The sequence below is a fragment of the Eucyclogobius newberryi genome, unplaced genomic scaffold, assembly GCF_026437365.1.
Source record: "Eucyclogobius newberryi isolate DKJ021-1_F unplaced genomic scaffold, fEucNew1.0.hap1 SCAF_8, whole genome shotgun sequence".
Lineage (NCBI taxonomy): Eukaryota > Metazoa > Chordata > Actinopteri > Gobiiformes > Gobiidae > Eucyclogobius > Eucyclogobius newberryi.
Genome location: NW_027316500.1, coordinates 29,040,279 through 29,053,378, shown reverse-complemented (window position 1 = coordinate 29,053,378; position 13,100 = coordinate 29,040,279). Strand labels below are relative to the sequence as shown.

Genomic DNA, 13,100 nt, shown 5'->3' with positions numbered 1-13,100 from the left:
CCGTAGTTCAGCACCTGTCTCCGGTTGCTAGGTAACGTAAGCTCTCTCGCGCTGCTCTGAATCCGTCGAAAGTTCGAGCTGGTTTTCCTGTTTGTTCTTTTACTTTTACTGACGGAAACTTGGCGCACCGCGTTGTTTTATGTCACGGATGCGTAAAACTACCATCTTCTGACAGAAAACACGTCCAGACACGTGTTTTAACTCACGAATTCCACATTTACATCGCGTCAGATACAGATGATGATGGCGTTTGCGGAGGATTTTGACGACACGGATTTAACCCACGTCCGTCAGAAAATTTCAAAAGCCAGAGACGAAAGAGGTCAGTTTTACCGCTGGTTTGTTCCACTTTATCGGTTTGTTCTGTTCAAACGTTGTCTGTTTATCGCGTGTAGATGCGGACGCGTTACAGATCGTGTTGGACTTCTTGGAGAAAACCGGAAACGGTCCAGAGCGCGTTTCCGGTGATGTTTATGTGTCGTGTGCAGAAGCAGCGCTGCAGGTGAGGCTTTTATATCTAATAGTTGCACAATTAGGGTGTCTTTACATTGTTTGACCAGATTTGTGTTTAGATATTCACATGCACAAAAATGTACAAATGTATAAATGTACAAAAAAAAAGACAAAAATGGCATTAAAATAGCATTAAAGTAGCATTAAAGTAGCATTAAAGGTGGTATGGACGATTTTTTTCAACAATTTTTATCATATTTCCTTGTGGCGTGGATAAATCATTTGTCCTGCCACGTATCAATCATAAAACGCACCTATCGCTCACCTGCAGCCGCGTCAGGCTCGTCCCCACGTTTCCTCGTGCCTAAGCGCATGGATCTATCATAATAGTTCCCTCAGTGTACGGGGCAAAATGAAGACGGAGAAAGACAGTTCGAGCTGACGCAGAAGTGGACAGAAATCTACGGGAGACGAGAGATGCGATGCGCTCCGTTGCGCTAATAAACAAACGCACGTGTGTGTTGTATCAGTCCGCACGGGGGAGTGGCATGTGCACTTCCGCCTGCGTTCTCAAATCGCCGAAAAATCGTCCATACCGCCTTTAAAGTAGCATTAAAATAGTTAAATCCAGTAGTGGAAATGGCTAAAGTAAAGATACTCTTCTTCAAGGTGTATTAGCTTTATTAGCTGGTGGAGTGTCCGTCACCTGCTTGTCTCCATGGTGATATACATGATCCCGCAGTATGGCATAAAACCTCTCTATCTCTTCTCCATGGAAACAAGCAGGTGGTGCCGCCGAGCCGAGTGACAGGTCAGATCTGTGGAGCGACGACACATGCCTGCATGTTTGACACGTTCTTAGCTAAGCGATAAAACACATGCAAGTTATTAAGTGTGAAATATATGTATTTTATTGCCATACTGTGCAAAGTAACACACACACACACACTTAAATAGATGTTTTGTGCGATATGTTTACTTTAGTACAAAACTACAACATCTCGGGGTAAAAGTACATTGCTTTCACTATTGTACTAACTGTAAATCCTATATTAACTGCAGTGTTCTTCTATAACTTTATAGGACCAATTAAAAACCCCATTTACAAGGTGATCGTTTACATCTCAAGGATATTACCGAAGAAAGATAAAATGTCCGCTGTGTCCTTTCAATGTCCTTATTTCATTTCCATAATGGCACAGTTTAGCTCCGCACACTAAAGGCGCACGGAGCGAGTATATACGGTGAAGTAACCGCTATGTGAACGTCTGGAGCGCGGTTTATTTAAATACGCTCAGGTTTACGGGATCCACCTACAGTCTCTTTTCAAAGAGCGCTTGACTGATGAAACGTCCTGTAAGACACGGTGCTTCCAGAATCGTAGCATTAGCATATTACTAAAAACACGAGAAGCTCGTTACCTCCCGCAGAGGTCGTTATGCACCTGTTTGTGCACGTCAAAGCGATAACACCGCCGTGACAACTGCTGAAATACTTCATACTTCATACATATACGGCTCGTACTGCGGCTTCGTGCAGATGGTGTGTAAGGACGACAGATGCTAAGGTTATTTAAATGAATATATTGAAATTAAATGCAGTTTCGTAGCATCTTTCTTTGGTTGTGAGGCAGACTGCACCTAAATATTGGATCTAATCGTGTCTAAAATGGTCTAAAATGTCATTTTTGTATTCGTTTAGCAGTTCAGATTTCATTATATTTTCAAATGTTGACGCTCTCGGGGGGTGCACGGTGGCAAAGGCGGTTAGCGCTCTTGCCTCCCAAGAAGGAGATCATGGGTTCAATTCCCGGACCAGACCAACATCACATGATCTCTCTGGGTGGAGTCTGCATGTTCTCCTCGTGTTACCGTGGGTTCTCTCCGGGTTCTCCGGCTCCTCCCACCGTCCAAAGACATGCATGTGTTAGGTAAAAATTGGTAACTCTAAATTGGCCCTAGTGAATGAATGATAGGCTCCAGTCACCCGCGACCCCGAAAGGGAACAAGCGGTAGAAAATGGATGGATGGATGGACGCTCTCGGGCCTTTTTTGAAATATGGATTTTCTCTCAGTTTCAGAATTAGAATTTTGAAGCCTTGTAAAATGTTATAAATACATTTATAACTGGTGGGGGAGCGTTGACCCTGAACAAAAAAATCCATACTATTATAACGTAACTCGTGAATCTAATTTCACAGTCACAGTATTTATCAGCTGTTAGATGTTTTTTGTTCAGCCCGACCTTGGACCTTCCTCATTATGTGGGCTGCACCGTATGAAATAAAATAAAATACTGTGATATATGATATGGGTGTTAAGAACTGCAATATTAATATTATTGTGATCTTTAGTACTTAAATCAGAGTCAGAAAAGGTTTATTTTTCAATGAGCAGAATTCACAAACATAGGATCTCGCTTTGGTGATTCGGTGCAACACAAAAAAACAAAAATAGGCTTTATATATACAATACATTTACAGTTACATTTGCAGTATTTTTTGTATTTTTATTTTAGATTTAAATTGCTTTTCTTTAACGCTTGCCTATTTTATTTTTTTTATTTTTTATTAATTAATTAAAAAAATATATATATATATATTTGTTTATTTATTTTTTAAGCCCCCAAATGCTATGTAAATCCCCAGATCAGGCTGCGTGTGTGAAGTTTTTTTTTAACACATTCATTTCAGTCTTTTTTAAAGCAATTAAAGCAAAAATGACAAGCAACATACAACATAGTGTGTTGCAATATTGATTATAGAAAACAAACAAACCAACAAGCAAAAAACTGTTCCATACGCGGGTACCATTACGGGAGTGTTATTTTGCGTTGCATCATACGGGTCAAATGCAGTAGAATATATGTTTAGGACAGTGCATATTAAAGGTGGTATGGACGATTTTTTTCGGTAAATTTTTTATCATATTTCCTCGTGGCGTGGATAAATCATTTGTCCTGCCACGTATCAATCATAAAACGCACCTATCGCTCACCTGCAGCCGCGTGTGGTTCGTGCCCACGTTTCCGCGTGCCTAAGCGCATGGATCTATCATAATATAGTTCCCTCAGTGTACGGGGCAAAATGAAGACGGAGAAAGACAGTTCGAGCTGACGCAGAAGTGGACAGAAATCTACGGGAGACGAGAGATGCGATGCGCTCCGTTGCGCTAATAAACAAACGCACGTGTGTGTTGCATCAGGCCGCACGGGGGAGTGACATGCGCACTTCCGCCTGCGTTCTCAAATCACCGAAAAATCGTCCATACCGCCTTTAATCAATGTGTCGACGTCAGCTTCAAGGTAAGGCAAGGCAAGGCAAGTTTATTTGTAGAGCACATTTCATACACAAGGCAATTCAAAGTGCTTCACACAGCAGGAAAAATGCTTTCAAATCACAAAGAAATTACAGAAACAGAAATACAATAAAATTAACTAAATTAAAAATTATTAATCCAACTGATTGTCTAAACTAATAAAATCACAAACAAAAGAGAAGAGTGCAAAGAAAAAATCCTTTCAGTCATATGCGCAGCTAAACAAAACAGTTTTTAGCTTAGATTTGAACATTGTCAGAGTAGAAGCCTGTCTCACATCTTCAGGAAGACTGTTCCAGATTTTAGCTGCATAAAACTGAAACGCAGATTCCCCATGTTTTGTCCTGACTCTGGGCACCAGCAGGAGGCCGGTCCCTGAGGTCCTCAGAGTCCGAGATGGTTCATATGGCACTAACATATCCAAGATGTACTTTGGTGCTAGGCCATGGAGAGACTTGTACACAAGCAGAGCTGCTTTAAAGTCTATTCTCTGAGCCACAGGGAGCCAGTGCAGAGACCTGAGAACAGGACTAATGTGATCGTACTTCCTGGTTCTAGTCAGGACCCGAGCAGCAGCGTTCTGGATGTACTGCAGCTGTTTTACAGCTCGTTTGGAGAGGCCAGTGAGCAGGCCGTTACAGTAGTCTAATCTACTGGAGACAAACGCATGGATAAGTCTCTCTAAATCTGGTTTTGACAGTATATTTTTGATTTTGGCAATGTTTTTTAGATGGTAAAAAGCTGCTGATGTTATTGATTTGACGTGGCTATTAAAGTTCAAGTCTGAGTCCATTATTACCCCCAGATTTCTAATTTGGTTTGTAGGTTTTAGAGCGAGACTCTGGAGGTGACCGCTAACACTTTCTCTTTGTTTCTGTGGGCCAAAAATGATTATTTCAGTCTTGTCTGAGTTCAGCTGGAGAAAGTTGTTTTGCATCCACAAACTGATCTGTTGGATGCAGTGACAGAGTGAATCTACTGGTCCATAGTCACCTGCCGACAGTGAAACATAGATCTGAGTGTCGTCTGCATAATTGTGATAGGACACATTTTCACTGCGTATCAACTGACCTAACGGCAGCATGTAGAGGTTGAACAGAAGGGGACCCAGGACTGACCCTTGGGGCACTGCACAGGTCAGGGTCATGTGGTCTGAGACACAGCTACCAATTTCAACAAAGTACTTCCTGTCTTCCAGATAGGACCTTAACCAGTTTAGGGCAGTGCCAGTGATGCCCACCCAGTCCTCTAGTCTCTGTAAGAGGATCCCATGATCGACAGTGTCAAAAGCAGCACTCAGATCTAACAGAATTAAGACTGAGGCTTTGCCCGTGTCAGTGTTCAGGCGGATGTCATTTGTCACCTTGACAAGAGCAGTCTCAGTGCTGTGATGAGGTCTAAAACCTGACTGAAAAACATCAAATGAGTTGTTTATTAAGAGGAAATCTGTGAGCTGTTGGTAAACAACCTTTTCAAGGACTTTGCCCCAAAATGGCAGATTAGAGATGGGCCGGTAATTACTCAGTACTGCGGCATCAAGACTGCTCTTCTTTAGGAGAGGCTTTATGACCGCAGTTTTCAAAGACATTGGGAATGTTCCAGATTGAAGCGACATGTTAACTATGTGAGTGAATGGTGCTAACAAACTGTTCAGCACAGACTTTAGAAATCTGGTGGGTAACACATCGAGGCAGCATGTAGATGAACTCAGACTGGTTATGATCTCATGGACAGTTTTGTCAGTTACTGGTGCAAAGTGAGTTAGCTCTAAGTGCCTTGGTGGTTTTAGGGTAATTTTTTGCATTGTGGGATTTATAGCATTTTTAATGCCCTGAACTTTGTCATTAAAGAATAATGCAAACTCATTACACTTGGATGTGGAAATGAGTTCTAACGGCAGCTGAGCTGGAGGGTTTGTTAATCTGTTTACTGTGGCAAACAGGACACGCGAGTTGTTACTGCAGCTTCCAATTATTTCAGAAAAATATCTTTCCCTAGTTCTACGTAAGATTAGGTTGTACATGTTCAGCTTCTCTTTGTAAATCTCTTTTTGAACCTGGAGCTTTGACTTGCGCCATTTCCGTTCGGCCCTGCGGCACTCCCTTTTCTGTGCCCTGACCGAATCATCATTTCTCCACGGCGCCTTCTGCTTATTTTTAACCATTTTAGCCTTTATAGGGGCGATGGTGTCCAGAACATTCAAAACACTAGATGTAACAGAGTTCAACAAATCATTTACATTAGAACATGAGACATTTTCAAAGTTTATCATTTCCATAAACAGTGCACCTGTGCCATCACTTATGTGTCTCCTCTGAACAACTGCAGGACCAACCGGTGGTTTGGGAGAAACAGACAGGTCAAAGAAGACACAGAAATGATCAGACAGAGCAACATCGATCACATTAACATTTGAAATATTTACCCCCTTTGTAATTATGAGATCTAGAGTGTGTCCTTTGCTGTGGGTGGGGCCTCTCACATGCTGAGTAAGACTGAAGGTTTCAAGGACAGCATCAAGCTCTTTAGTGTTTCTGTCACAAATATTATCAACATGCACATTGAAATCACCTGTAAGACCAAACCATCAAAGTCTGTGCATACGACTGAAAGCATCTCAGTAAAATCATCAATAAAACTTTGGCAGTGCTGGGGAGGCTTGTATAGAACAATGAAGAGAATGGATGGAGACCGTTTTAGCTCCATTTTAAAGGATACATACTCAAATGATGAAAACACCCCAAAAGACAACCTGCGGGTAATTATTTCATCTCTAAAGACAGCACATCCATCCATCCATCCATTTTCTACCGCTTGTTCCCTTTCGGGGTCGCGGGTGACTGGAGCCTATCCCAGTGACTTCAGGCCACAGCACAGACATAAACATCCCAAAGTTTGCACAAAAACTAACGTATGAAGTACGGTTGTGTGTGAAAATAACAAATAATATCACATATAAGTCGCTCCGGAGTATAAGTATATAAGTATAAATATAAGTATACGTCGCACCCCGGCCAAAACTATGAAAAAAGGTGCGACTTTTGGGTAAATCCTAAAAACGTCTCTCCTGGAAGGGTCCATTACGTTAGCCAATATTGCGATACTTCTGCCATGTTTTGTGCAGCGCTAATAGTAAGTGTTTCTATAGAAAAGCTCAAACAAAGAGAGCACGGTTCCCTCTTTGGTCCAGAGGCGTGTAACATGTTTGCCCTTTTGCGTGTAGCGTCAAACATCAGGCTGTGTGAGAATGTCAAATACCTCACTCCGTGGAAAACTCCTTTTGAAACAATTCTCCAGCGATTAGCTTCGGTCTGACTTGTTGCCGCTATTAAGTGCAGGTAGTGAAGATTTTACAGTGCTTAATAAATCAATATTTTGTGGTTTCTCTGCGGTAGCCTGAACCCTGCTCGGATATGAGACTTAATATGTTTTGTACAATAACTTCAGACGGCGGCAGTCTCAGCAGGAGATAGTATGAATATTCACTAACGCATGGGTGTGTCCTGGGGCAATGGGAACTTATTTGAATCATGAAACAGTGATATTGCATATTTTGATTTGTTTTTTCACCGTCTTAACGTTATAAAGCACCGGTTCTGTGAAAAGCGTCTCCCTCCGAGTCAGCGGCGCCCCGTGAACATAAAATAATTGGCTCTCTAATAGGACTACAAGCTCGTCGGTCGGTTTTTCAGCAGAATATTAATTTTTCATGCCAAACGCCGCTGTCTGGCATTTGCGTTTGGTTTTAACTGGTGTGAAATATCGAGCAACAAACAACCTGTAATCAGAAACGCAACGAGGCGTAACACAATCAAACCACAAAGTCTACAGCAGAATCGTCTCAAATGTACAACTTCCAGCAATGAATAAATTAACCAGAAATGCTCGTCTCTGCTTTAATTCCTGACTCGAATAAATTCCCTAATGTTCCTATCGGCGCTGGTTTGTTGATCAAAGAGTATTTACTGTACATTAAATACACTTTTAGGTACTTTCTTGATGGTGTTTTCTTTCCTGTGGTGTGACCTTTATGTAATGTTTGAGGAAAAGCAACACCGTATGACATTTAAGTGCGTTTTTCTCTAGTTTAATTGAGTTTATTGTTTATTTGTCAGGGGCCGCGCACAAACACATGAATCTAATACAAGTTTTTAATAGTTTTGCTAGAGCTACTTTCATCCGTTGTCCCTGGGCAGGTTAAAACATTACAAATAGTACAAAAATATTGTTTGCTTCGCTGAAATATTTACACATGGCGGTGCGGTGGCGTAGCGGTTAGCACGTTCACTTCCTGGGTTTCACTCCTGGCGCAGCAGGTTTGCTCAGTGGAACGTTCCTGTATAAATAAAGGTCAATAAATCCAAAAATAAAATAAATGCACATCACATGCTCTACAATGTGAACAATTGTTGACAAAAAAAAATTTATTACATTTTTTTCATTCATTTTTCAGACTCGTTTCCTTTCCCTCCACCATCCCAGCCGCACAGTAACGCCGTCAAACACGTCTCGCAGCGCCGCCTAAAATGCATCGAAACTGACAAAAACAAACGTGTGCAGAGAAAGGCTAACACGCTTCCCCCCCCCCCCCCGCTCTGCCGCCGGCGGGGCCCTCTTTCTCGCCCTCTTGTGTTTCAGCTCGGACGCCCGCCGATAAGCCAAGCGTGTCTAAATATGTACTTTGAAGGGAATCCGCCGGCGAATCGATTTCTGTGCCGAGCCTACCTCTGCCGGGGCCAGCTCGAGTGTCCGCCGGCCACTGGGAGCGCGGTGAGGATGCACATTCGCCGGAACGATACTGCGTTTGTCATCGCCGAAAATAGAGCAGGCAACACCCCTTTGTAAACGGGATGTTGACTGGTGTCTCCTTAAATCTGTTCTGCCTTTTTTACTGTTTAACGACTCCCCTTTGTTCCTCGCTTCTGATATGTCAAGCTTCCATTTCTTTTTTATATTTCAGGAGGACTTTGAGAAGGCCGTGGACTACTTTCTCAAAGCCATTGAAGTCGCAAAGCTCAAACCGAGGTGCGTAAGCAATGCGACCTTTTCTCAAACACACCTGGCTTCGGCTTTCAGTTTGTATTCCACGTTTAGTATTTCACGTGATGCTACGACAGAAGCGGTTAAAGTAAAAACGACGAGCGCAACGGCCGGTTATCAAAGAGAAGTGTTGGCGTCTTCAAGTGTAAAGGGCTTAGTTCTGAGTCTGTGAAGCGAAAAGAACAGATCAGCTTATAGGAAACTGAATCTACCTGCGGGTGTGAACAAAGAACTGAACTTGAACTTGAACATAGATCAAATTGTACGTAACTTGTTTTTAAGACGCTGACCTCCCTCAGAGCTTTACGCCTTGACAAGGACTGCGCTCACGGCAAGATTATACTCACAATATTAGAAAGCCACAGTGTGAAATGTCTTACTTTCCGATCCGCCTTTAATGAGCCTGCGACTTGTCAATGGAAGGTCAAAACGAGCGTCGCAATTAAAAAACGCGGCTATCAGAGGCTAATGCCCACAAAGCAGCTCTCTGGTGAGCAAATTAGCGCGTTCTTCTACAGAATTGTCAGCGAAAAAAAGCGAGCGATAACTTCACAAATGCTTCTTTGCCGGCTAACTAACTCTCCCGCGGCCCGTCGGGTGAAAGGTTAATACACATCCATTTGCGATTCGCCGCTGCGTTTTCCCCCATCGACGTGCGGAGTGCAGCAGTTTCCATGTACATGATGTAAATAATTCAGCGTGGCGTGTTTACTTCATCGGCGGGAGGTTCGGCGTCGGAGCGGGCGGGGCATCGCCGACGGTCCCGGGTGCAGACACGAGTCGTTTTGTCGCGCTCGGGTACCGTACACGTGACCGTGACCCTTTTCCGTGCAGTTTGCGTGTTCTTCCTCGTGTCTGGGCCGGTTTCCTCGCTGCGTTTTCCCTCCGTCGACTCAGAACGCGCTCGACAAGTGAAAATGCTCCAGATACAGTGGTCCAGACCCCGGCGCAGCGACCTCTGCTCCCGACAGGTTTCCCCGGTGGCGTTGAAAGATGGGTCAAAAAGGCGAAGTTCGGAACAATGAATTGCACCGTAACCTTTACCGTATTTACCAAAAAATGCATAATAGAGAAGAAAAAAACGTATATAAGTCGCACTGGAGTGTGAAATGCGTGTGAAAATAACAAATAATATCACATATAAGTCGCTCCGGAGTATAAGTATAAATATAAGTATAAGTCACACCCCGGCCAAAACTATAAAAAAAAAGGTGCAACTTATAGTCCGGAAAATACGGTATTTCAAGCAAAGCATTCTTTAACTATATTATGTTTGCGACTGTGACTTTTTAAAGTAAACTTTTCAGGCCAATGGAAAATGTGTTAATTTAGGAAAAAGTATTTGTATTGTCCATCGGCTGTGATTTAATGCTGTTGCCGTGTAAATGTTGCAAGTTGTAATTTGTGGATGGTTTTAATTTACCGTATTTTCGGGACTATAAGTTGCACTGGAGTAAGTCGCACCAGCCAAAAAATGCATAATAGAGAAGAAAAAAACATAATAAGATAATACTGGAGTATGAAATGCGGTTGCAAGTGTGAAAATAACAAATAATGTCACATATAAGTCGCTCCGGAGTATACCTCGGACAGGAGCACTGGACACAGCTGGTTCTGCAAGTATAGAAGTATAAATATAAGTATAACTCGCACTCGCACACACAAAAACGGTGCGACGTATAGTCCGGAAAATACGGTAAATGTGAAAACTGTCTCGGTGAAACATAGATAGGGCCAGAAGGAAGCGACCGTCAAAGGATTTGCGACACACACTGAGCGTATTGTTCTGCTTCTCGCGCCCAGGAACCACTGTCTGGTCTTCAACGCCTCGGTGCTGTACCTCCGAGCGGTGCGCCCTCTGCTGCAGCGGGGGAGGAGCTTCAGTCTGGCCCCGTCTCTGAGGCAGGTGCTCCGAAGCCTGGAGGAGGTGAACGACGAGGACCGCGGCTGGAGGGCTCGGCTCATGATGTAAACGAACACACGCATCAGTCTTTATTTCAATAGTAACAACGCCAGAGTTCACTAACGTGCTGGACATATTAAATAATGACATTTTTAGTTATATATCTACATAAATGAGTGGGCACTGATGTGAAAATAGAAAAACGAATTGGAGGTCACGCCAAGATTGACAAGGGAAACGGAAAAAGTTGCAAATTGGCTTCTGAATTCATGCCTTACTTTAAATACTGATAAAACTGTCTCTTTGTGTTCTTTGCAAGGAAACATAAACCCCTCCAAGCACATGCTGTTTTAGTAAAAAGACAGAACATCAGGAATGTAAATACATTTAAATATTTAGGTCTCATAATTGACTTAAAAAACTAGGAACTTTGTGAATTTCAAACGTATTAGAAAGTCATTGATACATACATAACGCCATGATTGTCTCACACCTTCGATATTGTCCAACAAGCTGGTCCCGGGCTCATAAAACATCTCCAAAACAAACTGAAACATCGTATAAAAGGCACTAAAAGTCTGGTCTGTACCACCATCGCAGTATTCTTGCCAAATATATGAAAATCTGCTTCAAGTGAATCAAATCCTACATTTATTTCAAATGAATAATGCGGTCATAACCCTCTGGAACAGCCTCTCATGAAATCATCTCATGTACAAATGACAGGCATGAAATCTGTGTAAATATACTGGTTTGGCAGGGGGGGGTGTGGCCTTATATCCACAGTATGCAAATTCAATGCAATTCAAATCCATATGACACTTAAAAGAGAGACATTATGGTATGTAGAGACCTTTGATGATGATGATTATATATTTACATCCTTCATATTTACTGCTGCTTTCAAAACCCTGACACGGGAGACGAATCAACCCCCCCCCTCCCCCCGCGAGGCATATATTTCAACGTAAGCTGCGTTATCACACTTTCCCGTTGCGCCTCGAGTCTAAATGCGAGCGCTATCGCCCTTCATAGCCCGACGCCGCCCTCACGTACAGCACATAGAATGTCAGCGATACGGCCCCAGTATTAATTAGAGCGTGACACACATTCATTGTCGAGTGGGTTCCGCATAACGCACAGAAGGGAAAAAAAACTTGGGGATGACTGACATAAACAGGCTGAACAACATTACACGCATATTTGACGTTAATGGGGCGTAATCCACGACACCAGAAAGAACAAAAAAAACCTCCATTAAACTGAAAATTAATAAGAACCATAATGTTCAGCTCCGCGGGGACTTAATTATAAAAGATTACATTGGGTATAAAAGTGTGAGGTGCAGTCGTAGCCGATGGGCCGCTATATAGGGCGTTGCGTAACTGAATTATCTCTCTCTGGTTCCTAAGGCAACTCATCGAATGCCACGTGGACGGCGGAAACGCGCAGGAGGCGACGTCGTTGGCCAAAGTGACGGAAGAGTTTGTGAGGTCGCACACGCCTCATCTTTTCCCCGAACTGTTTAGTCTTTTGGTGAGTAGGTTGAATAAACGCACGCTTTTCTATTCTTCTCTGCACGTCAAAAGCAAAAAAAAAAGCGTTGCCGCGCCGCGAACGGGCCCGACAACGATACCGAGATGGCGACCTCAGCGGCGAAGGCGGGTTCGGCACGTTCGAAACGATGATAATGAGAGCGCCGGAGATGATTCTGAAGTTTCTGAAAGAGTTGACGGACTGAATATAAATGTAGAACTAAAGCAAACTAAGTGGAGTTAATCAAAAGAAATCACACAGATGGATAAATGTGTTAAAGAGAAGCGAGTTCGAGCAAAAAAAAATCCATTTAAACATTAGAAATTGCAGCTTTGGTTGGGAAAAAAAGGCAAGTTTGATCCAAATCTGCACTTGGATTTGTGTGTAATCGTCCCACTCTTTAAACTCCATTTGTAAATGAACTGTCCTTTTCTCACAGCGCCTTTCTCTCTCTGTGCATCTTTGCGTTTTAATTGGACGTTTTCATGTTCTAACTTTGTTGTTTCGCTGTAGATACAACACGAGCTGTCAGATTGCGACGTCTTACTCGCGATGAGCCGGCAGAATCCCACTTTGACCGCGATTTACAAGCTGGAGGAAGTGAAGAAGTGAGTGTTTTCTGCAGCGATTGCACCTGTTCGTCTGAGAGCTGGAGCTGTGGAACGTTTTCCTCCGCTTTCCGTCTTCAAAAGGCTTTTCTTTTTCTCCGCCGTCATGACAGCCAGGTTCACACACACAACACAACCGGAGTAAACGAGCTTGACTGAATCGCTCTAAACAAACCACTGATTGGCTCTTGCATTTCAAAGTGATGCAAAATATTTCTGTTGATTGATTTCTGCTTTTTTTCA

General features: G+C 42.9%; 1 protein-coding gene across 1 annotated transcript in view; it reads left to right on the top strand.

The window, feature by feature from the left end:
- The first annotated feature begins 243 nt into the window (after positions 1-243).
- cfap46 (cilia and flagella associated protein 46) overlaps positions 244-13,100 on the top strand; it is a 108,087-nt gene continuing 95,230 nt past the window's right edge. The window contains exons 1-7 of the mRNA XM_072436325.1: positions 244-322; positions 396-502; positions 8,409-8,540; positions 8,731-8,795; positions 10,614-10,778; positions 12,126-12,249; positions 12,763-12,857. Coding sequence (XP_072292426.1) covers positions 244-322; positions 396-502; positions 8,409-8,540; positions 8,731-8,795; positions 10,614-10,778; positions 12,126-12,249; positions 12,763-12,857 — 767 coding nt within the window. The remainder of the gene's footprint in view (positions 323-395; positions 503-8,408; positions 8,541-8,730; positions 8,796-10,613; positions 10,779-12,125; positions 12,250-12,762; positions 12,858-13,100) is intronic.